Genomic DNA, 25,895 nt, shown 5'->3' on the forward strand with positions numbered 1-25,895 from the left:
TGCCACTATGTAAAAAAACTTTTATTTTAACACCACAGTCTGTGCTACAGATGTCAGCAAATATAATCTAATAATACTGTTGTTTTGTCAGCTGTTGAGTCAGTCAACACAAACAGCAGCCATTACAAATAATGAAAATTACAATCATGTGCACAGTGAATATAGAGGAAAGAGTTAAATACTTGTGGTTCACAAAACACAGTAGGGTAATATTGATTAACAAATGCAGGGTTCACTGACAAACAGGTAAATAAATGCAGCAGGCAACAGACAGGTTTCCAAGTTACTGTTCAGGTGTCTCTGCCATAATGTAAGAGATCAATCAAGCAACTATCACAGTTAAGACTTCTCAATTTCAAGTTACATGCATTATGGCAGATTTGTGAGTTCACAATTGATAAAACAACATGTTTTCTAAAAAAAACCAAAAACTTTTCACAAAAGTAAAATTCACAATAAAGAGGTGAGATATCTTCATTCCTGTAAAAAATCAGAAGCCAATAATGTGGCGTCTGGCTCGGAGAAACCCAAAGGAGTCAGAGTTCCAACAGCAATACGCATCTACCATAGCTGTCTATGGGAAATGCGAACTTGGAGACTGCAAGATGGAAGATTCCCCTCTGTTGTCCAGCTCGTTTTGTAACCTGGTGAGGTTAGATAGCTCCTCCAGCTCCTGGAACTGTCTGTCAGTCTTGTGGCTGACCAAAGAGCGGTAGAAATGCACAGCAAAGACTATGAAGACTAAACCAAAGGGGACCATAATAGAGGTGGAGGTAATAGCAGCAGCCACACCGGATGAAACTGTATTATTGCTGGACTTGTTGGGCTTCACAGGCAAAAATTTGACCCAGCAGAGTAGGACCACCTCAGCCAGGAAGAGCAAAGTACCAATAACAGTAGAAAAAGCCCACGCAAGTTCAATGTGCCGGTGCATTCGCTCGTGCGGAGACTCCTTCACAGAGTTGAGGTTGTGGACGTTGCTGACAGCCTCTATATTGGGCAGAATGCAGGTGCTAACCATCAGAGCGAACAGGTGAACAGCCACAAGCACAGTGGTGCAGGCACTGAAGGCAATAAGGAGAGCAGGTGGGTAAGGATAGCTGTTGTCTAGCTGCACTTCTACCATAGCCACCTGCAAGGAAGAACAGGAAGGAAACAGCTTTTACACACGTGTCAACACTGTATGATGTGACTCATTTCATCCACAGAGGAGCAATATGATTTAAAGGCAGCGTTACCATAGCGAATCCAGAAAGCAGAGCTGATGTCCGGCTAGAAGCCTTCAATTTAGCCCGGCTCAGGTAGAGCTTCCTCCAGGACAATGCTTGCAGTGAATGCTCGTTCAGACTCATGTCGCGCTTTTCAAAAGACATGGACGAGCAGCGCTGACGTAGTTACCTTGTTACTGTAGCGGAAAACGACAGAAACAAGCGGTCAACATGCTAACAGTGTTAACACTTTACTGAAACATTTAACCTCGCCAGCTGACGGAAGTGCGGAAGCTATTTTTTCCCCCTCCACTAGTCTCCGGCGTGTTGCAGAGCTGTACTGCCTGCACCTTACACTACCCACAAGTCAGCGCGCTCCGAGAGGAACATCCGCTAACTCACTGAACTGTCTGTTGCGTTTCTGTACGGGGCTACGTCATGGGTGTATCCATGGGCTACGTACAGAGCTTTACTATTTATTACTTTGGAAAATGCATGTGTTGATTCAGTGACTATGACAGGAATCTCTGTTCACAGTTTTAGTTAACTTGCTTGCTATTTTGACCCGATTTTATATTCACAAATCCAAATTCTTAAGAACAAAGCCAAACTTTTCAGAGCTGACTGTCCATGTCAAACAATTTCTTCAATATCTGACAAACCTATCTGTACAAACAATAACCTGTTAAAATGTATAACCACTGTAACATTTACAAGATTTTTATTTAACTATTTTTATTTATTTTTTTATTACAACCTTTAGTCCCCCTGGCGTGTTTGTGATTGCAGACTCAAATTGCTCAAATTACACAAGGTGCTGTAAACTTGTTATATACTTGTTTCAATAAAGCTGTTTAAAATAATAATAATAATGATGATAATAACCTTATTTGTTTATAAGATTTTTATTATAATTATTTAATTTTCAAATTATTTTGAATATTTATTTGTCTCATTGCATTGATGTATTTTGTTTACATCCCCTATTTTCTTTATATTTATACACTATTTTTTGTTGTTTTTTAATAAACAGTTTTATTGAAAAAAGTATAAGTTTCCAGTACCTTGTGTATACAACTTGAGTGTACAATCACAAACATGTCAGGGGGACTAAAAGGTGTAATAAAAAATTAAAATAAACATATTTTAAAGCTTACAGTGGTTTTATGATTTAACAGCTTTTTTGTTTGTACATTCAGATATTGAAGAAATGTATTGTTTGATATGGACAGTCAATTCTGAAAAGTTTGGCCTTTTGCTTTAGAATTTGGATTTGTGACGATAAAATTGGTTCAAAATAGTAAATAAATAAGTATTAAGTAAATTAACCAAATAGAACTACGAACAGAGATTCCTGTCATAATCAGTGAATCCAAACAATACATTTTTCCAAAGTAATGAAAAGTGAGGGTACATATATATTTCTGAGCTCCCCACAAAAGGTACAATCAGTGCGTTTCTGCAAATAATTAGTTAGCACTCTTGTATTGTGTTGTGCACTTGTTTGTGTCTGACGTAATATATACATTTTTTGTTGAATAAAGTTTTGTATTAAGATAAAAAAAATAAGGAGGCCTTTAGTATAATGATAATAATACGACGTTCTGTGTGTAGTAAATGTCAAAAAACATGTTCTTGTCAGTTTGAACAGTTGAACGGACTACTGCACCGCTCCACGTGACGCACGTTACGTGCAGCATACAGAAAGTAAAATAATCACTAAAACAATGAATGAAAGTGGATTAAAAGCAATTTTTTGTGATATTGGCTAATTATCGCTTGTTCTTCGTTCGCACAGCGCGCTCAGCTATTCGATAACAGTGTTAAAACGTGCGTATTGTTTTGTTAACGCCTGTGAACCGAACATTACTCCGTCTGTTGTGATTAATGTCGCCTATGTGTAAAAGCAGTTGAGGAGCAGGGAGCTGACATGCCGTGACGTCGTCCAACAATGTTTTGGTTCCTCGCGATGACGTAATACACAAAAACATGGTTCCCTTGTTTTGAACCTGAAAAGCGTGCTAAGTGTTTCTTTACCTTTTACGGCGCATGAAGATGCTTTCCCGAAACTGAGTGGCTGGAAACCATCCATAAGAGACGATGGCTCAGGCCGCGGAAACGTGTGCTGAATCTGGACGCAGGCTGGTGTGTAACTGACCATCTGCCGTGTTAACGTTAGCTTATGAAGCCAGACTGGCAGCGAGCTAATTAGTTAGCTAAGCTAACGTTCGCAACTGCAAACGTTGTGATGTTTGTCAGGTCACTTATGCTGTTAAACTTAGAGCCTTTGAGAGAAAATGATAGATATTACAACCTTAGATTTTACAACTTCTTGTGTATTTTGCAATAGTTCAGCGAGCCTGCGGCACTTACAACATAAATCAGCATCTATCTTTAAATCTTGCAAACATTTCACATTTAACGCCAAGTTAACAGTATAACGTACCGACAGCCTCTCTCACAGGACATGTGTCGTTTAATGTTTACTATATTTGACGTCACATTTAAGAATAAATAATGCAACGTACTATCAAAAAAATGTGACCACTTGCTCCAGTTTCAAAGTTAGTAATAAGATTCATGTTAAATCATTTTGACATCAGTCACTCTGTCTGTGCTTGGAGAAAGAGAGAGGCCATTGCGACAGAAATAAAGGGGCTGCTTTCCACTGCGTGTTGCTATTATGTCATGTAAATCACCTCGTTTTCAATGACAGCGCTCCATCTGCCGGAGGATGTACGACGAAAACGAGGATTTGTCTGATGTTGAAGAAATGGCAAACATCAGAGGTTTCAGCGTGGAGGAAAAGCTTGTTAGTAGCAGCTACAGTGCAAACTTTGTCCACTTGATGGAGGGTAAAGGTAAAGTAGGGCAATTTCCTTTCGATTAGCTATTGTTGCTGATTGATATTTTATATTTTTGCAATAAAAGATATGCAGTATGCATGTCTTTACCATCATAAATGTTTGACCTATAAATGCTTTTGTCTCAAACACACTCACTGTTTTGCAGACTTCACTTATGAATATGTGCAAAGGGAGGCTTTAAGGATCCCACTCATTTTTAAAGAGAAAGATGGACTAGGGATCAGGTGAGAAGTCATTTCTGTGTAGCAGATGGTTGTCAAGAATAATCGTTGACAGTGCTCAGGGTGTTGATTGAGTCTGCTCTATATTTGTTGTGCATTTATGTTTTTAATCATTTGGCAACACTTAACACTGGTAACAGATCAACTGAGTGACATCTGTCCCTGTCTTATATTTACATAGAATGCCTGATCCAGAATTTACTGTCAGTGAAGTTAAAGGCTTAGTTGGTAAGTGGAATTATACACACACACACACACACACACACACACACACACACACACACACACACAGGCACACACTAAAACACATGCATAAATGTTTACCGATGCTGCAATTAGTGTCATTAAACGTGGCCTGAACGAAAACAAAGCTAAAACGTATGTACATCTAGAGGGAGGTTTAAAAAAGTAAATCTCGCAGCCATATTTACTATCACAGCACAGTTTGTGGAAGAAAAATTAGCAAATTAACCTATGGTCAAACTGACCTAACAATGATTGATTGTGTAGTGAAGGTGGGACAGCATGCTCAAAAAACTTGTACTCTATAGTCAGATGTGTCAGAAATTGTAAAGAAGCACTATTTTTAAGTTTATTCATCAAAAAACTGCTGATATTTGCAAAATATTAAAGAAGAAATTGAAGAAGGAATATTAAAGAAGAAAATTCAGCAGGAGAAATTGTAAGCACCAAAACTATTATAAATGGGCAAAAATAATCATGCAGATGGAAATCAATTTATAAAGAGGCAAAGTTTGTAATCACAGTATGTTTAAATTACACACACACACACACACACACACACACACACATATATATATATATATATATATATATATATATATATATTGCTAGAATGGTATCATTGTTTCTGTTTTTTGTTTTCTCATTTCTGTTTTCTATGGTATTATTTAATTAGTGAACACACACATTTCTATCAATCTGTCTAATGTCTACCTGTCACTCTTTGTCTGTTGCCTGTCTTATAACTTTTTTATGTGTGTTGGATTATTATAGTAGTTGTGTGTCATCTTTCTCATACTGTGGGGTGTGCTATGTACTCCTTTAAAAACTGCTTCCATCTATTATCTTGCACTTTTTGTCCATTAATATGATATTAAAAAGTTATGATCAGACAATTTCCAATTATTTTCATATGTATTATATTGTCAAGCTTGAAAGACATGAAGTTAAAACGTGATTGGAGTGTAGTTGCTCCATCTAGTGGGGAGGATGGTAAATTACATGCAGTTCATGATGAAATCTGTCAATTGTCATCAATAAAAAAAATTCTTTTAATCAATATAACAATAACATGCTAGGTTGTTTTAGACAAACTTAGAAAAAGATGGAATTAATGACAGTTCTCATAGGCTCATTTCAACTTGTGTCCTGGTTGTTTGCTCTCAGGCAGTCGTCGGTCTGTGGATGTAATGGACGTGAGCACTCAGAAAGGCTCTGAAATGAGCATGGCTCAGTTTGTGCGTTATTATGAGACACCAGAAGAAGAGCGGGACAAACTCTTCAATGTCATCAGCCTAGAGTTCAGCCACACTAAGCTGGAGAACCTCATCAAGCGACCCACAGTGGTAACATAACATGACACTCTCTGTATGATGTTATTAAAGGTTTCATGAGGGTCACAAATCTGACGCTATATCAAAAGACAGCATGACTAACAACACTGCAATTGATGGCTAAAAATGCAATTTTGAACACAGGTGGATCAAGTCGACTGGGTGGACAACATGTGGCCTACTGATCTGAAACAAAGCCAAACAGAAGCCACCAATGTGATCTCAGAGATGAAGTACCCCAAAGTGCAAAGGTATGATTTAACTGGAATGTGTTTCTGTTTTTGACAAAATTCTCTTTAGAGCTGTGTGTCAGTTTATCATAAAAAAAAAAGAAATGTTCACAGCAAGACAAAGAAAATACTTGAAGGAAATTCCTGCTCCCTTGGCAGCAAATACAATTCCTCCTCCCATCTGAATGTCTCAGCTATCGCTCTATCACTGTAGAGTGCTGCATACTGTTGGTGTCATCTACCTTCTGTAAGTGCTCTTGATTGTTGCTAGGCAGCAGAGTTTCACGGTGGAGGATGGTTTTATAACAGCTGTGGTCTGACTGCACACACACCTCTCAGCCAATCAGCTGTCAGCAGTAGTACATAGCTAGCAGTCAAAACCAATTGTGCCTTTCCTTTTAACCTCAGTCCCCTTTATTTCCTCCCAATACACAGAGACACTACTAAGCCCACCCCCCCCCCCACCCCCCCCCCCCCCCCACCCCCCCCCGTCTGTCTGCTGACTTATATTTATCTATTCTATTTATGTTTAATTGAATGATGTGCATAGAGGTTCGGTAGGTGTTGATGGCAGGTTGGTCTTTGGAGGCTTCCCTGTAAATTGCTACCTGTCACAATATTGCCTGAAATAAAACTAGATGCTGTATTTCACTCTTTACTGGCGTGTAATTAATGTGTCATAGAGAAGAAAAATATTGGACATAACGATATGTTTATATATTTTGTAGCCTTGTTTATTTTCAGAGTAAGCCTTGCTGATTTGTCTTTTTACCAACATTTACAGTGTAGTCATTTTGAAAAAATGGTTGAAGTAATTTTAAAAATGTGTCTTTGCTTCACCATTTTCTGTAACTCCTGCAAACTCACGCACTCTGACTTTAAAGCTGCTCTTATTCATATCTTATATATTAGCAATGGATCAAATTGTTATGTTTTATGTGAAAGGGGTTGCTCATAGTGACAAAATCACAAAAAAATACCACCATGCCTGCAGTACTTCTCAGCTCTGTGGAACATTTTTGTCATCTTTCCGCTAATTGTTTTGGTTTTCTGGCCCACAACTTTACTTGTTTGATTTGTTCTCACCACTCTCATTAGTGTCCAGCAGCAGCAGGCAACTATTTTTAGGGAGAAAACAAACTCTAAAAACTGACTGACTTGCCTAGCACCAAACAAAGTTAGTGACAAACTGTAGAACATAGTGGAGCATTTAGCAGCTAAAGAGACAGATATAATTCAGAAGGAGTTGGTGGAGAGCCAAAAGCAGAGAGTATATTGGATTTAGGTTTGTCAGCCATAAATCATGTCAATGCAGGAGAAAGAGGCGTGAAGATTAGTAGCAGAAAGAGCAAATCTATCTGGCATAATGTTACCTTATTCAGAACCTTAACTGACTTATCTTGACATTTGCTGGTAGGTTGTTAAGCTGTTCAGACTGGCTGACTATCTCTCCAACATCTCTGAGAGAGATGCTCCACATAATACTGTTGAAAGATTTCCCTGCAAATGTTTTTTTTCCTGTTTACTCCTGAGATTCTTTTAAATAAATAGAGCTTCTTCCTCTTATCTTCTTCCCATCTAGCTAAATTACTGTACCATGTATGCCCCTTGGAGTGCTAATCATTCTGCAGTTATTCTGTCCTATTGTGAACAATTTTCTATGCTGTTGTGCCTGTGTGAGTGATTTCTAGTGGTTTTCTATGGGGTAGCTTTTATTTAGAGTAAACAAGCGAGATTACTTCTGCTTTCTAATTGGTTTAGCTGTTTTCCTTTTTTAGATATTTTTATGGATGTCTGATCCTTACTGTTGACTTTGTACAATGCGATTTTTAAAAACAAATGTTATTTCCTTTTCCTCTCTAGGTATTGTTTGATGAGTGTGAAGGGCTGCTACACAGACTTCCACATTGATTTTGGAGGCACTTCGGTTTGGTATCACGTATTCAAGGGACAGAAAGTAAGTATCTGGTATTTAGTGTCATAACCCATCATTCATCAGTATTTTTTTCATTCTTCAATATTTCTCATAAACCTCAATGTTTCTCAGAGTTGATATTTCACCTAAAAATGACTTCTTCTCTGCAGGTGTTCTGGCTGGTGCCTCCAACCCCTCATAACCTTGCCCTGTTTGAAGACTGGGTCCTTTCAGGCAAGCAGAGTGATATCTTCCTGGGAGACCGAGCTGATGGATGCCAGAGAGTGGAGCTTAAGCAAGGATACACCTTCTTCATCCCATCTGGTGTGTTGGCATGGTTGTTTTACAGTAGCCAGCGGGAACAGATTAGCTGCCACTTCAATGAACTGCAATGCTTAGCTTTAACTGATCATTATATGATGTATTCAGCTGTGTGAGTTTGCATGGATCCTCCATTTATCATTCATCTCTTCACATACTTGTACTTGTTTTTTGTAATTAAGGGTGGATCCATGCTGTCTACACTCCTGAGGACACACTGGTGTTTGGAGGCAACATTCTGCACAGTTTTAACATTCCTATGCAGCTTACCATCCACGAGATAGAGAATAGGACTAAGGTAGGAGTCTGCACTCTCCCATGTGTGACTGAACTCTGATCTGCAATGCAACACAGGAAAGTCTACCTGGGATAAATTAATCTCTCTGAGAACTAGTAGAAAGGTGAAGAGTTTACCTGCAAGAGACAGGAGAACGAGAGATGTGGTGGAGGAGGAATCTGGTTGAGATTGGAAGAGAAATAAGGGGAAAAGGCTCAAAGGGCAAATATTTGGGAGTGACAAAATGAATGTAAAAGTCAGGAAGATCTGTGGGAGCCCAAAAGGACTTTTTTTTAAAAAAGCAATTTAAAAAGCAATAAATATTTATTTGTGAGATATTGGTAGCTTGTGAAGGAAACTGGCATGGAGAGGCATTTGCTCTTAATATATATTTTTAAAAAAATGTAAGTCGTTCAATGTGCATATTAATATATTGTAAAATATACTTTGATAATTAAAAAAAAAAAACTATATATTTTTTTCTTTCATATCAGTTTATGTGTAGATTTTGGATATGATAGGTTTCCTGTGGGATAAATTGTAAGAAAATAACTTAAAAAATACATCAGCGTGGTGCACTTTGTGTTACAAGCAAACTGTTTTGCTCATATTTTTGTGGAAAAAGCAATTTCTTCTCTCGAGTAGGATTTCTGGATTGAGTTTTGTTTTAATATTTTGTGTGATCAGTACATTAGCGTCTCTAAAGCGGTATTATATCAGAATAATAATAATTATGTCATGCTCCTATAGCTCTAGTTGAATGTAAGCCTACCTGATTTTCGTTGCGTTTCTGAAGAGGTGTGCATGTGTGTTTGTTTGCATGAGAGGACAGTCTCTGTAGTGATAGAGCACAACATATTGCTAGGAGTACAAAACTCTGAGGCTTTTCATCCCTCTACACTGCTGTCAGTGATACTCGCACATGTGTAAAAACCCAGAGAGAAATTTGGTTAAGTGTATACATGACCAAGAAGTCTCGCTGAGATAACAGGGTGTGTCTTAATCCCACATTCTGATTACGAAATCCAGAGCTTTTGATTACCTCACATTCAAGAATTTAGGTTACAAAAAAAAGCCAACAGTAACCAGCTTACCTGAGTACATGTCAGTATACTTAGACTGAAGTGTATTTCAAGGTTGCACTGATGGTAGTTATGCCCCTGTTTTCAGGTTCATTCCAAGTTTCGTTTCCCTTTCTACTATGAGATTGGCTGGTATGTCCTGGAGAGATATGTGCACTGCCTGACCAAACGGTCCTACCTTTCTCAGGAGATCCGTAAAGAGCCTGTAGTAATGGGTGAGTAAAAATAAGTGATGCAGCTGTTTTCCAGCATGTCCATGGATACTGTTAAAATCTGGTTCTGCAGTTATAATTAGCTCTCTCAAGTTACTAACTGTCTTATTGGGTGTTAATAATGAATAATATTTCTGATCTCCATCTGTCCTGCTGGAGTTTAAAAGGCTGTGCAGAGACAAACACACATACACACTTATTTCTGAGACTAGGATAGCAAATACTGTTTGTGAACATTAGCTTTAAACACAAGAAACCCTGTGAAGTTATTAGAAAATAGCCAGACTCATCTTTGGTGTTGTTACTGCTGGAGGACCCAAGAACAAAGCCTCTTTTATTAAAGAGAAAACATGGTTTTAAATCTTAATTCTCTGTAACTTCAAATATTTATTAATTAAGCAACACTCAAAGTTTAAGTTTTGAAAAAAATATGTATTACATATACATCAAATATGTATGTATATGTAAGAATATATATTAAAATATGCATTCATATGTATTAATGTGTAAATATCTATATGGCAATACATATTTACATATATGTATTACATGTAAATATGTATTGACATGTTGTATGAATCTGCTTCATCAGGACTGTGTGTGGGAGGGTTTGATTAGATGTGAGTAATAGTGATCTGGGAGCATTTAAGCAAACATTCCCACAACTGTCATCAAGTTTTGTTTGTTTAATCCTTATTGGTGAACAGAATACCAAACCAGTGAGAAGAGCACTGACAAAACATAACAAAAAGTGAAAATACCATCACATGGAATAACCAAATCCATTCTAACTTTGGCAGAAAATTGTGTGTTCATACAGGACCTCATTACCCAGAGTAAGAAGTTGATTGAGAAAATAAGTTTCAGGGCTTATTAAAGTTAAGCTAACACATGTTAATCTATGAATGTAGCTACACATGTAAGAATATCACCCCAGATGCTCCTAAAGTATTTTTTTTAATCTTCCTGCTCATTAGTATTGGATATACACAGGAGGGGGCTTCACAGATTACCTGCTGTGTTTCAATCAAACATATCATGCATGCTGATTCAGTGCCACGCTTGATCAATCTACCAATACAAAGAGAAATACAACATGAAGAGATGTGTTGACTCCTTTGAAACAGCTGTTTTTTTTCTCAATTTCAGACTATGAGACAAAGGCAAATACAGAAAGCCCCTCCTCTGACTCACGGAGCCAGGACATGAACGAGGACTCGTGTGAGACTCAGGTCAGGGATGACCAGGGCGAAAAATCAGAGAGAGTCGGTCAAGATGGCCCCTGCTCGCCTGACAACGTGAAGGGCCAACACCTTAAAGCTGTTCTATCTGTCGACTCCGAGGACAGCTGTAATCCCGGTTCCACCTCTCTAGATTTCCCCAAAACCCCCTCTGACTCTCCAGCCTCAGAGTCTCCGAATAAATGGACTCACCTGACAGAGTTTGAACTAAACGGGCTCAGGACGCTGGTTGAGAAGCTGGAGTCGCTCCCTGAAAATAAGAAATGTGTCCCAGAGGGAATAGAGAACCCACAAGCCCTGCTGGACGACATGAAGGTAAGAAACAGCATGATGACAAAGTAAAAAGTTTGTCTCAGTTATGACACAGTAATTTACATGAAAGATGTGACTCAATAGACATGACACAGTTCTACTTTTTGTTTGCTCTCTCTGGCTGTCTAGGTTGTCTTAAAGGAACACGCTGATGACGACCCTAAACTCGCTATCACTGGAGTTCCTGTGGTTTGCTGGCCTAAGAAAACTATAAAGGTAAGAATATTTCAGCTGCAGTGTGACGCTTTCCAATTGTTTTTGCACCAAACATATTTATTTGGGGCTTTCAAATCAAGTCGATGAACACTTGATACACACTTGATTTTGAGTTAATAACTTATAATAAAAAAATAACTGCAGTTATCCAGTGTAAAGTGAGCAGAAGTGATCCTATGAACCTTTCACTTGGCTTTGTGGTGCACGAACATTTTTGAACTTTCTACTGTCTACAACATCAACAAAGCCATAATAAGTATTTTTATTTTTATGGATGTATATTACGGATGTGTAATGTTAACTTCAGTACAAGAGTGCTGTTTACTGTTAAAAGGTGTAGCGTGGAGTGAGTGGTGATGATGTAGCCTCAGCCCACTGATGATTCTGGTTACTAGTGGCAGCTTAAAGTCAGCCCACATGCTTTTTGTTTCATATCGTTAAAATTCAGCTGCAAATACAATCTTGCTTCTGTGTTCATTCAGAGAAAAGCCTTGTTTCTACCATCAGTGAAGAATTTCAATTCAATTAAGTTTAGAATTAGTAGCGGACTAGTGCTGCGCTGGTTGGATACTGTTATCGATACTATAGAAGCACTGTCAGAGCCCAATTTCATTTCCATTGATCTGTTTTAAATGTTTTATCATCACAAGGAAACACTTAGAAATGAGCAATATATACACACTGTATATTCTATTGTTGACATTTTTATGCTTGACATCATCCCAGCTTAAACCTCACTGTATTTATCTTCTTTCTTAGTCTTTAACCTCTCGTCTCCTCAATTGCAGTTGTTCTCATTCTCTGTTTTAATCGTTTTTCCTCTTTTGCTCCAACTCCTTCCCTAAAGCAGTCGATGTGCTTATTTGCATAATTTTGACTTAACAGGCTGCAGTATTGACTAATGAAGTAAATAATTAGTTTTTTTTTTTAATAATTTCTTTTCGCTCCTCTTGTTTCATTTATATGACAGCAAGATGCTCTGCAGAGTCAGTATTGTGTTGTCATTAACACAGTTTAGGATGAGCCCTGGATCACAAAACAAGCTCTTAAGGGAACTTGAACTGTTCTCAATTGACCGTCATTTTCTAGATGACATGAAACACTAGATGACTTACACGTTTGTTGTTATACTTCAAGTGTACGTGGGACTCAAATTGGTATCATTAATTTAATTATATATTAACTGGTATGAATGTTTACAGACACCTACAGTCATTGTGTGTGTAGTTTCTGCTTTTTTTCCCCTCTGAAATTAAAACATACATTTTCAATCATATTTTTGAGTAAGTGCAGATGCTCATTAGATGCTCATTACTATATGAATGTGACAGTACAAAATATGTCCTTGAACATGTTAGCCCGTGTGAGACTGTAAAAAAGCTGCAAACACTGGAAGGCTTGAAGTACCTTAGATGTCTACGTCGTTCATCTTTTCATTTCACGGAGTCTTGAGCAGCAATCAAAATCAATGACATTGATGTTGAATGTCAGATTGGCTCACATGGGTTTACCCACCAAAATGTCAGTTAATTTTGGCAGTCAGCTAACTCTCAAATTATTTACTTATAACTTATCCCACTTAACTTATTTTTGTAATACAATGAAAAACTCAACCAGTAAGTATGGTGAATTTACAGGAAAGTATCTTTGTGTCATTGACAGTCTTTAACAGCCTCACTGTTAAAGCTAATAGTTAAAGACGCACTATGGACACCTGTGTGTAAACTGTATAGGCTACTGTACATTAAATCAGAATGGAAACGGAGCGACGCTACATTTTCTACCAAGAAAGACATGAGAAAAAATATCCTATTGACACTATTTGTAAAAAAGGGTCTATTCCACTTGCATAGTAGACAACTGTATGCTGTTCTAATGGTTTTGTATGAATCATAGACATTTGCGTTGATTTTCATTTTTATCTCCATATCTGGTATGACAAATTATTGAAATGACAGTGTTTATTTTCAAAGTTCTGTTCCCAGCAGATTATAATACAAAAAAAAACACCAGTTTCAAAATGTGAAATAAATATAATGGTAGTGAAAAATACAGTATGCGCTCAAGTAAAATATAAATTTGAATTAGTAAATTGTGTTTGCATGTGCCACTATATACATACCACCGACTATGTGTATTATATTATATATATGATACATACTTTAGTTTTCTAATAATAAGTAATTGTCCCAACAAATGCCTGAACTGTGTTAACAGGCGGAAAAGCCTGAACAGGAGGTGGGAGGATGGGGTGTGTTGTATATGAATGTATGGAAGTGATTTCTTATGCTTTAATGGACCCTCTGGATCACCCCCACCCATCCCTCCAAAGGCCAGCTGCTGGTTGTGCGGCGTCTTTGTGTTTGCCTTTTGTAATGAGATGCCATCTGGCTCTATTGGCTGTGCGGGGCCTGCTCACCTCTCCCTGTGTTACTCATCATGAATATAACCACACTGTCTCTGCATTTTCTCTCCTCATTGGAGGAATGCAGACACCCCCCAGTGCATATTCTGATGCTTAGCAGCCTCCAATTGGCCATGTGCTGTGCAGCACCCCTCCTCTTTTTCCAGGGAGTCGATCCATATTAATGAGGCAGGCTTGTCTGTGTTTCCTACATCTACTTGTGGTATTGTGGAGCTTTGAAGCAGGAGGGAGGGCTGTAGGCCAGACAGCAGTAGCAGGAGTAGAAGGAGGAGGAGGAGACTGCAGCCATGTCAGTTTGCTGTGAGCTGGACGGTGTGTGAAAACCAGCCATGGCCATGTCGCTGAGCGCTGATGATGAGGACTACGACTCAGACTCTGAGCAGGTTAGCACACTAAACCCCTGCAGGCAGGCATAGTGAGGCCACCAGAGGAATGCTTGTACCAGACAGCAGTGTGCAGCATCACAGAGCAGCGAGGAAATGGATCTACCTGAAGACAAATGCATAGATACAGTTTATCTCTCTGCTTGCTCTTTGCTTTTTTTTGCTCTTTGTTTTTGATAGACAGATTTGCTGTGTGTGTGTGTATGTGTGTCTGCATGCTTGTGTGTTTTTATCAGGTAAATCCAGCAGTAGGAGAAGGCTGTGTTTATATAGCTCAGAGCCTCAGGGCTGCTATTGGTTGCTTTAAAGGAGAGAAGCAGAGGAATGGGAATTCACATAGATATAGAAGATGAATCCTTCAGGGTTTGATTGTAAAAACATTGGATGCATGTGTTAGAATATGTGTGACAGTAAAACAAAAAATGTGCAGTATGTGTTAATGAGAAAGCAGTCATAATGAAATTCATTTTTGATAATTGTCAGTGTACGTCAGGTTGGTCCAAGATGAGATGTACATTTGCTTACACAGCAAGAAATGCGTTTTGTTGATTTTTATTACCTCTTCTACTTAACTCTGAAGCACACCGCCTTACATCAATTCTGTGGCAGCATTCGGATGAATTACTCCATTTTATTCTTCTGACTAATGCCATGAGATATTTTGATGTCTCCTTTTTCCAGTCATGTAAATACACCTGTTCCTTGTGTCATAGTTAAACTATCTCAGCATTGACTAAATATGCTAATCTCAAAGCTAATGTGCAGCATATTTTGAAGTACATGCAAGATATCCAGCAGAGCAGGCTGAGTAACTAGAAAGATTTTAGGTAGTGTATTTTAGAAGCCAAACATGCTTTTATAACTTAACAGTTCTGCATGTACAGTAGCACCAATCTGGACAGATTGTGAATTAATTTACATGCCAGAATACCTGCTTGTATATTCTCAACATTTCCAAACTATGATGTCCATACTCTTAGAAGAGCAACATAGCTTATAAGTGACTGAAGCTGTTGCAGTTTTTTCAGTACACATTCCTGAACAACTTCTGGGTTTCAAAGCACACCATCATATGTAAAATCTGGGCTAAATAGTATAAACTGAGTGTTTGAGTAACCACAATGTGTTTTTTTGTCAAATGCAGCATCAGCTTTACTACATATGCCACCTGTACAGCTTAACAGGATAGTAATCCCTCCAGGAACTTGTGAACCCTTTTTTTTTTGCCAAGTCAATTGTTTGCACACATGTTCCTAGATGAGATGAAGCAAAATCATATATATACATATACAGTTTTTTTTTTTTTTCCAGAAAATGACACACTAGTCTGTTGATGTGTGTGTAGGTCACCACAGTGTTGTGTTTATCGCTGCTGTGGCAATTTGATTTAGAATTTCTTCTGCCTTTCTGCAATCTGTGCTCAATCTATACTCTGTCTTCAGTGTGTGTTTAAGGTGATGCTAAGTATATCCACAGTCATTGATTTCCATTGTGCTCCACGGTAGCTCAAGGGGCTCCCAGACTGTCAATGAACACGAGAGCCTGCTGCTCACAATGTGTCTCAGCTGAATGAGCTCTGAAGTGCCAAGAAATTACCAGTTGGTCACTTGAACTGTCCCTGTTACTGTACAAAGAGGACAGATGTATATTCTGTGAGTTGTGTATATACTTCTGCTATAGATGACTAAACATAGTGCTAAAGGCTAAACTGCAACCAGTGACATGATTTCGATATTGTTGTCTGAGACTGAGAGGCAGTTAATTTCTGTGGTAGTGTTGTTGTCAACTTCTCCTGTCATTTAATTCTGAGCATCAGTGGGATATCTGCTTTAGAGATCACCCACTTAGCAGACGGGGGGTGGGGGTTGAGAGGGGATTTAGGGGACAGTATGAACAGCTATCTGAAATCTTTTTCCTTATGTGATTTGTCATGTGCCTCCTACGCCTGTGGTTTAAGCTACAGGTGTAATCAGACAGTAATAAAGACTTAATACATTACAGTGTCGGGCTACTTGATTAATCATAACTGTGATCTGTTGTTTGGTACCTGCAGGACTCGAGGAACATGGTTCTCTAGCTACATAATGTGTTTCTTTCTGCTGGGATATCTGGTCTCATGTCAGTGTTCTACTTGAACAGACCTGCTGTCTGTAATCCCTAACATATACCCCCAAAACAGTCCAGTGCAGCTTGCACCCCCCCCCGCCCGCCCCCATATCTCACTCTAATCCTGTCTGGTAACCACATATCTGACAGCCTATGCCTGTCTATTTCATGTCTATTGTTAGAATAAATTATTGTAATATGCCTAAGATTGAGCCTGCTTTCTTTTTCAGTTGGAGTCTCATTACAGTTCTTATTGGTTACAAGTCTGTGTGTCATAGACTGTTCTGTTAGGGAACGGGACGTGGCTGTTGCTATGCTGACGCTAGGAAAATCTGCACTGCCGATGTAACTAAAGAAATCTGATCTTCCTGTTCCAAGAGCTACAGTCTCTTGCATTTCTTGTTTTTGTTTATAACATCTCGCGCATTGCCACATATTTATCTCACATGGCATGGATTGGCAGTATTTCGACATGTGGTTTTCATGTAAAAAGAAAATACAATGTTGTGGTTGGGTTCTGAGCCTGAGAAGGAGCAGAATGCATAACACAAGAACAATAATGATGGAGATCAAAGGCATCTCCATTACCCAGCTCTATTAAATAGAGCACATTTAATGCGTACTATTGTAAATCAGACTATGCGCCCCCTAACACAGAATAATGGGTCCTAGTGATCCATGTGTGAAATGTAGCCATAAGTGCAGTTTCTCTTTGAAGTAGAAACATGCAAGCAAGTGGAGTGCTAAATTTGGAAGACGCCTCCAGAGACATTCTTGATGTGTTTGTTTTCTCCCGGATCCTGTGCTTTAACAGTCATGAATAATCTTTGTTTATACACGGCATGTTTTGATCAGTTTTATGTTGTGGATATTTATTACTGTGTATGTGTATGGATATACTGTATGGATGCAGGTTCTGTTTCCTTTATGCTTGTGTCTGTTTTTGGAGTAATTAACCCAGAGTCAGAAAGAGTAAAGAGGAGATCAGGCAGGACTGCCTACATCCACCATAACATTGACTCCAGTCTCTTTTTATATAACATGATTGTGAGGGTTTATTGTCGGGTCACAGCACCATTATTAAATGAAATGCAATGTAATTCAGAACATTAGATAGTCTTCCTTTTATTTAATCTTAGATCTAAAAGCTAATGATGCAAGCTTGCTGCTTTTGATATACTGCAAATTTGCCTCACAGTTTTATTACATGAATACACTTGCAACTACTTGACTGTGTTCAAGTAGAATTTTCAGTATGTAGCAGCATAACATTGCTTAATATTTAAAAAAAAAAACGGTTATTCCACATCACCAAACTAATTCATCCGACCTCTAGATGCCCATTTGTAAAATATATGTTGGCTTATCATTTTTAGGGACCTGACACTGTATCCTCTTCATCCTTTTAGCCCCGGCCTCCCAACCGGCCGAAACCTAAGATGGCAGCTTCTCCTGCATCAGCAGTCAAGCTGTCAGCGAGTCGGGGAACATCTGGTGCCAGGAGGAGAAGGACGCGCTGTCGGAAGTGTGAAGCATGCCTGCGCACGGAGTGTGGAGAGTGCCACTTCTGCAAAGACATGAAGAAGTTCGGTGGGCCGGGCCGTATGAAGCAGTCTTGCATCATGAGGCAGTGTATTGCTGTAAGTTCCTCGTTCATAATGTTCTCAATGAATTTTATTGTTAAATACACGTTATTAATGATTGCTTTAAGGGTTGTAGCTGTTCTTTAATTTGAATATTCAATAAGGGTGTTCTATGTGGTTGCTATGGTAACACTGAGTGGTTGCTAGGGAGTGTTTCTTGGCTGTAGTGACACAAGTAGTACTATGATAATGCAAGAAGTAGTAGCAGGAGTGCTGTTAGTACATTAGCAGTAGTCACACAGGCTCATGGAGAGGGAGATAAAGACCGGGGGTCCGTCCCAGTACCCACTTTTGCGGTATTTGCAGGTAGTCAAGTGCCTACTTGTGTGATGTTTTTCTGGGTGATTGCCACAGGGCCCAGTTGCCTGTTAAGACCAACAAGCATGTGGAGGTTTATCAAAGCACACTGGCAAATTCTTGGTAAATTAAGGCATCCCATGATTTGCGCAAATACATAGTTCAGTTGAACTCAGATGTTGTTTTTGGTGATTTAATTTCCACATAATGAATAAATAAGTAGGATCAACCACACAGCATTAGCTAAGTACATTTATAATCAGTTTTCAGTGAAAAATAAACAGCTTAGAGGAGAAAAACAAATAAGTAAAGCTACTAAATTGAGTTATCTAGAAGTAGGTCTATTGTTTATAAAGGAGACATAATGCGATATGGATATTTTGAAATATTTATATATGGATCCAAATATAGATATTCTCACAATGTCATGTATGCAATATTATTTTTATCAGTTTCATCAAGAAGAATAGATTTTAATACTAAGTGATAACCATCTGTGGAGGTTCTGGCATAATTTTGTTGTGTTTGGACATAAAAATATTCAGACTTCATGATCAAACTTCTCAATGTCAGCTGATTATTGTCTGTCCAAAACCAGCTTATAGGCGCATTAATGCTAACAACTGGACTGATGTTGCACAGAAGACTGGAAGTAGTGAATTGTGCTTTTGATACACTTGGCTCTGAATTCTGCTCCGAGACAGTATTTGGGAAAAGTGTGCATCAAGTGTGGGTGTTGGCATTTTTCAGACGTGGGACACACTTATCTACTACCTGGCAGCGTGTTTGAAAGTGCACTTAAGTGTTCAAGACTGCAAATGTGGTTTACGGCTCTCTATAGAGTAAACTAATGAGTGTCTGTTATATTGGGACTAGTTAATGGATGAAAGTGATTTCAGACACAGCCAGACTATGAATGTTTCAGCACCATGGACAGAGAGAGAGACGGGGTTTGAAGATGATGTTTGTGTACCATGGAGAGACAATGAGAACAGGACTTTGAATTATTGACCACGAAAGACAAAGATAGTGAGAGAGATCACTCTTGATGCCTACAGTACTTAATATTCAGAAGAAAGTACCAGTTCATCACAGTCTGCTGTTCCACATAAATCCATTAGTTGGTCGTAATGTATCTAACTTGTCTGCTATCCGACAATCAACAAAAAACACACACAAGTTGGAAGTTGTCACGTTCATTTCATATTGGATTCAGAGTAAATACAATCAAATGCAAATCAAATAAAATTGTAATGTAAGTTATGGTGGCAGACCATAAACTACAAGGCTATCTGTGATTTTAAAGAGGAGCAATGATTCAAGCAATTAAGGAAAACAGTAACAACAAATATACCACTTTGTGGATGCAGTGTAGAGTATGTAGCTCAATTTGGAGTTTTCTGGTCTCTGAGTGGAGTCATGTCAGTAAGTTGTCGCAAGCCATGACACCGAAACACATTTTAACAATAGTAGTCCTCACATACTGTTTAATTCTTGGGTAGGATACATAAAACATTGCAGATAGCTTACTCACTACATTGCAGCATTGTTATTGAACCATCTCAGTCAGAGGTGTTGGCAAGCTAGTCTGTCAACAGCAGCCTTATCTTTAACCTTGGTGTGTTTTTCCTCCAGCCGGTCCTGCCCCACACGGCAGTGTGTCTTGTCTGTGGAGAGGCTGGGAAAGAGGACACAGTGGAGGATGAGGAGGAGAAGTTTAACCTCATGCTCATGGAGTGCTCCATCTGCAATGAGATTGTTCATCCTAACTGTCTTAAGGTAAATTACTCAGTATTAGTATTTATTTTCTGAAGATCTAATACCATGAGCTATGTTCTTAGAATGATTCAGCTATTGTTTGTTTTCTTCCATTATTGCCTTTCACTATTTATGGTCCTTTTGTTCAGGTAAAAGATTCAAGTGGAGTCGTCAATGATGAGTTGCCAAACTGCTGGGAATGCCCAAAGTGCAACCATGCTGGAAAAACAGGGAAAGTAAGCATCTGTATAGACTTTATTCCATGTGTCTGAATCATAAAACTGATTTAACAGTTGTCTTTATCTTAGAATCTCAGAACCAGAGAAATAAAGTTGTGCTCTTTGTTTTCTAACCTTTTGGCCTCAAAGCAAAAAAGGGGGCCAGGATTTAAGTACGCATCAAACCTCCCAGGGTCGCTACTGAAAGAACCGCGGTTAAACCGGGATGCAAAGGAAGAGCCCGACCCTCCCATGGTGGCTACAGCAACTGTTACTGCTTTGACGACCACGTCTGCTGTGAAAAGAAAGGCAGACAGAGACGAAATCTCTAAGAGGAAAGATGAAGAGCCTCCAAAGAAACGTCCCCCGTTGCTGTCTCTGGATGGGTCGCCCCGGCCAAGACTTGAGGACAACCCGTTGAGGAAAAAGAGGAAACTTTTTGACACCAATGACGAACCTGTCATTGTGAAAAAGAAGGTAAGACCCTCATCTGTTTGTAATCTGACCAATCATACTGAATAATGACATAAATAGCATAAATAATCACATATATTCTGAGTTGTGACTTGTGATTTATTACACACATTTGATCAAACTGCCAATTAAAGTGTTTGAAGGATGTAAAGGAACTATTTAAAAGAGTGACTGAATATGTTTCAGAACATTGTTTTTTTCATGTGCTGTAATACATGTATTGCAGTTAGATTTTTGTTGGAAATTAACAGTCATAATAAGGTTATATTGCAGTAGCAGAAAGCAAATGTCTAACAGCAGAGAAAGGAGGAAAGTTTCAAAAAGTCATTATTGTTCAAATCACATTGGCTAATAAAAATGTTTTCAAGTGAAACGACACCGTAATATCTGCTGCTGGAGTGTAATTTGTTTTAAGGGAGTGTGCTTTACGGACACTTAGCTTTTTATACAGCAAATGATAAACAGTCAGTGTACAGTCTGTGTGCACTGAGTTTCAATAGGTTTAAGAAGATGAATTTAATCAGTGAATATTATAAAGGCAGCAGATACAGGTGACCTGAAAACAGTGAATTGATATAGTTTCTCAACCTTGGTGCATTTGCTTGATATGTCATGTGAAGATTTCTCAGACCAATCTGTTTATATTTGGTTGATATATCTTTAATTACAATCATTTATTGGATTAAAACATATGATAATTTCTTGAATCCATAATACAGTAAAATGGAATAAGCAATAACTTAAGTATCACAGTGCTGTTCACACTGATAAACCAACATTTATGATTTCTGATGTTCCTTCTTTTGTTCCTTAGAAGAAGCTTTCAAAACTTGATGATCCCTTGACTCCAAAGCTGTTGCGGCAAATCAAGACCGAGAACGATCACGGCGATGAAGACGATGACCAGGACGATCATGACGAAGACGGGTTCTCCTTGGACAGGATGCATTTAAAGGAGAAAAAGGAGTATGATGATGAGGACCAAGAGGAAGATGAGGAGGAAGAGGAAGATTCGACAAAAGAGAGAGACAGTAGTGCAGAGGACAAATCCAAGGTCTTGTTAAGTCCACTGCTGAGAACTTCAGCAGCCAGAGAAAGCGACCAATCCTCCTCCAACTCTCCCAGAGCTGGACCGAGCAGCGAGTCAGGAGACGCCCCGGAGAGGAGCTCTGCTCAGCTGAAGGCTCGCCATCAGCGCAGACGCCTCCCCAACAAAGAGCTGAGCAAAGAGTTCAACCAGGAGATCCCCAAGACAGAAGACTGTCTGAACAACCAGAACCACGGCGCTGTGAAGACAGAGGACAGCCCAGCCAATCACAATCGACGACCACTGAAGAACGAGGACAGTGTGACCAATCAGAACCGTAAACCACTAAAAACGGAGGACTCAACCACTAATCAGAGCCGGAGGGCCGTTAAAATGGAGGAAGGTGTGGCCAATCACAACAGACGGCCGCTGAAAACAGAAGACAGCCTGGCCAATCAAAACCACAGGCCAGTAAAACCTGAACCTGAGAGCGAAGTAGAAGACTCAAAGCCTAAATGGCCTCTTAATAACGGCAGCAGCGACCTGGGAGACTGGCTGCGACACAGGGGACGGGAGGTGAACGGGACGCCACGCGGTTACTCACCTCTGGGCTGGAACAGAAACACACCAATCACACCAATATGCCCACGCCCCCTTCCCTGCCGGTCACCGCCGAAATGTATCCAAATGGAGTGGCATGTGATCCGGCCCCCTCCCATCAGCCCCCCACCCGACAGACTGCCACTGAACGACGGCGAAGCACATGTGATGCGACGAGAGACATGGATGACAGTTTTCAGTCACCTGACTCACAGAGATCTTTGCGTCTGCATGCGTGTCTGCAGGACGTGGAACAGATGGTGAGTACAAGATGTACTGCGGAGTTATACACACGTTCCGTGCACTTCGTCACGGAGCGGCCCTCTGAAAGCGTCTGCTGTGTGTGTCACCAGGTGCTGTGACAAGCGGCTTTGGAAGCACATCAATCTGAACCGTTGCAAGTCCATCACACCTCTCATGCTGAGCGGCATCATCCGGAGACAGCCAGTAGCTCTGGACCTCAGCTGGACCAACATCTCCAAGAAACAACTCAGCTGGCTCATCAACAGGCTGCCAGGTAAATTAATTCAACTGTAATCTGAATTTTTTTTTAGAAAACTTGATAAAAAAGATAAGGTGCATTTTTGGAGGGAAGTGAGAGTATTCTTGTCGACAATGTTGTTTATTTGTGCGTGACTTAAATGTCACAAAACAGGAGCCAAGAGAGTAACAAAAACCTTAAGATGCACTGTTGAATGAAGGGAGGGTCTGGTGGTCATTTTGAAATTTAGTTTATCTCACTGTACAGTTATTCTAATGATAATTTTGGTTGAAAGAATAAACTATTACAAAAAATAAAAGGAATGAACTTCAAGGAAAATTACAGTTTCCTGCTCGGTGGATTATTTTCAAATGTTCGGCCATCATTCTTAGTGGTTATGAAAACATTTTACTTGATATGGGGACACGGTGACTCACCTTGACTTGACCTTATAAAGGTATCCATTAGTGCTTGCAGTAATTTACCATATTAACCATATGTTTAAAGGGAGACATTAAAGTTATAGTCTAAACTTTAAAGCAACTATAATCAATATTTATGAGCGGTGTTGCTTGTAGTGATGAACTTACAGAGAATTATCAAGGACTCTGCAGCTCCTCTCGGCTTTATGGAGCTTTACAGTTAGTTTCATTTCATTGTTAAGCTGTCCAGCTGCAACTTTACTGTTTTGGTTCACTCTCACCACTTTCATAATGTCATCTTCAGCCTGCAGCTCTATAAAATCCACTGTACGTTACCTGCACAGCACCAAAAGACGAACAGACACAGTTAGCGACCAGCTGGTGAACATAGTGGAGCATTTAGCAGCTAAAGAGCCAAATATTTACCTCAGGAGTTGGTAGAGACCAAAAACAGAAATAAAGGAGAGTTAATGTTGGACTTACATTCATCAGTGTTGTGCTTACAGTTTGTTTTTGTTGCCCCCAAGTGGCCAAAAAAATCAGTAATTGCAGGTTTAAGTAAATGTCTTTTTGCAGAGTTTTCAGTAAACATATTTGCTTTGGTGAAAACAGCAAAACTGCACCTACTGTTGGAGGTTAAATTACTGTTTCAGGTATTAATAAAAATGTGTTTATGTAGCATGTGTAGTTTATAAGATGTTAGATTTTGTCTTTTTGGAACACTTTGAATATGAGCCAAGTGTTTGAGTAACATGCTCCCATATGGCTCCCCCCAGATGGATAATTGTATCCCCGGGGCTCCTGAATTTAGATGGTTTAGACGCTTTTTTTTGTTAGTTATAAATGTCTTTGCTGCATCGTTCGGTTAATTAGATAAGAATACTTACTGCATCTGTGTTGCTTTATTTTGTGACCTCAGACTAACTAAAACTTTGTAGATGTAAAAACTATAAAAATGGGCCATATTTCTTCAACAGAGACTCAATGTGAGATAAATTTTGCACATCATGTCGCTGCTTGTGGCCAACAGATTTTATAGCATTTACAGAATAATACGATAAATCTGTGTATTGTAGATAGTCTAAATATGAGGTACTATATGTTCTTGCTGTCCCTGCAGGTTTGCGTGTGCTGCTGTTGTCAGGATGCTCCTGGGTGGCAGTCTCTGCTCTTTGCACCTCCAGCTGTCCTCTTTTGCGAACTCTGGATGTTCAGTGGGTTGAGGGACTGAAAGATGCTCAGATGAGGGACCTGCTGTCGCCTCCTACAGATAACAGGCCAGGTACCAGCCTTCCATCCTCTAGCTCTGCCTAAACAGTCTGAGGCATCAGTGGTTAAATCAGTGACCATGACCACGGAGTAAAAGGAAATCAATGAGAGAGTTACTTTCAGTTTGCTGTGATACTTCACCTGAATTGAAACACGTCTGAAGTGTCTGGATTGTTCCACAGTGGTAAGATATAGACTCTGATGTGTCAAGTCATCAGTGATACTCTATGTTTTTCTTGTTGTCAACAAATCCCATGAACAGACTAAAACTTGGCTCCAAGCCCATTGATTCCTGCTGAAGACGTAAATATTTAAAAATGGGTCACGAATACAGAGTTTCATTAAAAAAAAAAAAAAAAAAAAAAAAGTCCTAAGTCATTTCTAAAACAGCTGGGCACTGCAGTTTTCTGCAAACATTACACAGACTGGAGTGAATAATGTATTTGTCGGGGGCTATTTTCAGCTGCAGGTTAATACACATTACAATCCAGTGAGTATTTACAGCAGCAGGATGATGTATGTGGGATTGACTAAAAAATAAACCTCGGTAACTGTGTCAATGGTAAGTTACAAGCTTTGGCTTCACAGTAGAGCTGCAGGGATTAGTCGATTAATTGATTGAAAGGAAAATAAACTGTCAGTGATTTTTCAAGCAGAAAAAACACTGAAAACCTTCTGGTTCCAGCCCTTCAAGCGTGCAGGATTTTTGCTTTTCTCTGTTTTGTATTATTGTAAATTGAATATCTTTGGGTTTGGACTGCTCGTTCAACAAAACAAGATATTTGAAGACGTTATCTCGGGCTCTGGGAATTTAATGGGTAGTTTTTCCATTACTTTTTTCCATTTTATAGGCTAGACGACTCATCCAAATGAATCAATAATGAAAATAATCATTAGTTGCAGCCCTACTACACAGACAATACTTGTAAGAAGGATCAATTACTTGTTGGTTTTAGTCTTCTCATGGGATTTGTTGACCGTAAAGAAATACAGAATATCACCAGACTTAATCTCTTAATTGTGTATACAGTGAAATGAAGCGTCTGGCTTTTTTGCTCTGTGCTAATTCATTAGGCCAGACACTCTAACTAGATTGATGACATACAGTAAATA

The 25,895-nt window shown here is 39.1% G+C and overlaps 2 protein-coding genes across 4 annotated transcripts in view; one reads left to right on the top strand and one right to left on the bottom strand.

Annotated features, from left to right (window-relative positions):
• orai1b (ORAI calcium release-activated calcium modulator 1b) lies at nucleotides 1–3,372 on the bottom strand. The gene is made up of 3 exons (XM_067575345.1): nucleotides 3,246–3,372; nucleotides 1,239–1,405; nucleotides 1–1,132 (listed from the first exon to the last, which is right to left on the bottom strand). Exons 2-3 carry the CDS (start codon nucleotides 1,371–1,373, stop codon nucleotides 575–577), a joined length of 693 nt encoding a protein of 230 aa, XP_067431446.1. The 5' UTR covers nucleotides 1,374–1,405; nucleotides 3,246–3,372; the 3' UTR covers nucleotides 1–574.
• kdm2bb (lysine (K)-specific demethylase 2Bb) overlaps nucleotides 3,216–25,895 on the top strand; it is a 25,413-nt gene continuing 2,733 nt past the window's right edge. Inside the window, exons 1-19 of one of the 3 annotated variants that reach the window (XM_067575333.1) lie at nucleotides 3,216–3,353; nucleotides 3,925–4,069; nucleotides 4,221–4,299; nucleotides 4,478–4,524; nucleotides 5,707–5,885; nucleotides 6,018–6,124; nucleotides 7,967–8,060; nucleotides 8,189–8,342; nucleotides 8,522–8,637; nucleotides 9,787–9,913; nucleotides 11,060–11,466; nucleotides 11,593–11,679; nucleotides 18,003–18,233; nucleotides 20,169–20,312; nucleotides 20,441–20,527; nucleotides 20,651–20,986; nucleotides 21,798–22,870; nucleotides 22,964–23,127; nucleotides 24,634–24,795. In XM_067575333.1, the coding sequence (XP_067431434.1) occupies nucleotides 3,309–3,353; nucleotides 3,925–4,069; nucleotides 4,221–4,299; nucleotides 4,478–4,524; nucleotides 5,707–5,885; nucleotides 6,018–6,124; nucleotides 7,967–8,060; nucleotides 8,189–8,342; nucleotides 8,522–8,637; nucleotides 9,787–9,913; nucleotides 11,060–11,466; nucleotides 11,593–11,679; nucleotides 18,003–18,233; nucleotides 20,169–20,312; nucleotides 20,441–20,527; nucleotides 20,651–20,986; nucleotides 21,798–22,870; nucleotides 22,964–23,127; nucleotides 24,634–24,795 (3,784 nt within the window). In that variant the 5' untranslated portion in view covers nucleotides 3,216–3,308. The remainder of the gene's footprint in view (nucleotides 3,354–3,924; nucleotides 4,070–4,220; nucleotides 4,300–4,477; nucleotides 4,525–5,706; nucleotides 5,886–6,017; nucleotides 6,125–7,966; nucleotides 8,061–8,188; nucleotides 8,343–8,521; nucleotides 8,638–9,786; nucleotides 9,914–11,059; nucleotides 11,467–11,592; nucleotides 11,680–18,002; nucleotides 18,234–20,168; nucleotides 20,313–20,440; nucleotides 20,528–20,650; nucleotides 20,987–21,797; nucleotides 22,871–22,963; nucleotides 23,128–24,633; nucleotides 24,796–25,895) is intronic. The other 2 variants (XM_067575334.1, XM_067575335.1) reach the window with 2 other exon arrangements.

Source organism: Thunnus thynnus, chromosome 19 (assembly GCF_963924715.1).
Source record: "Thunnus thynnus chromosome 19, fThuThy2.1, whole genome shotgun sequence".
NCBI lineage: Eukaryota > Metazoa > Chordata > Actinopteri > Scombriformes > Scombridae > Thunnus > Thunnus thynnus.

Coding starts and splice junctions, on each gene's coding strand:
- orai1b (XM_067575345.1), bottom strand. CDS start 1,373: ATGTCTTTTGAAAAGCGCGACATGAGTCTGAACGAGCATTCACTGCAA. Junction 1,133..1,238: donor TGCTTTCTGGATTCGCTATG/GTAACGCTGCCT, acceptor TCTTCCTTGCAG/GTGGCTATGGTAGAAGTGCA.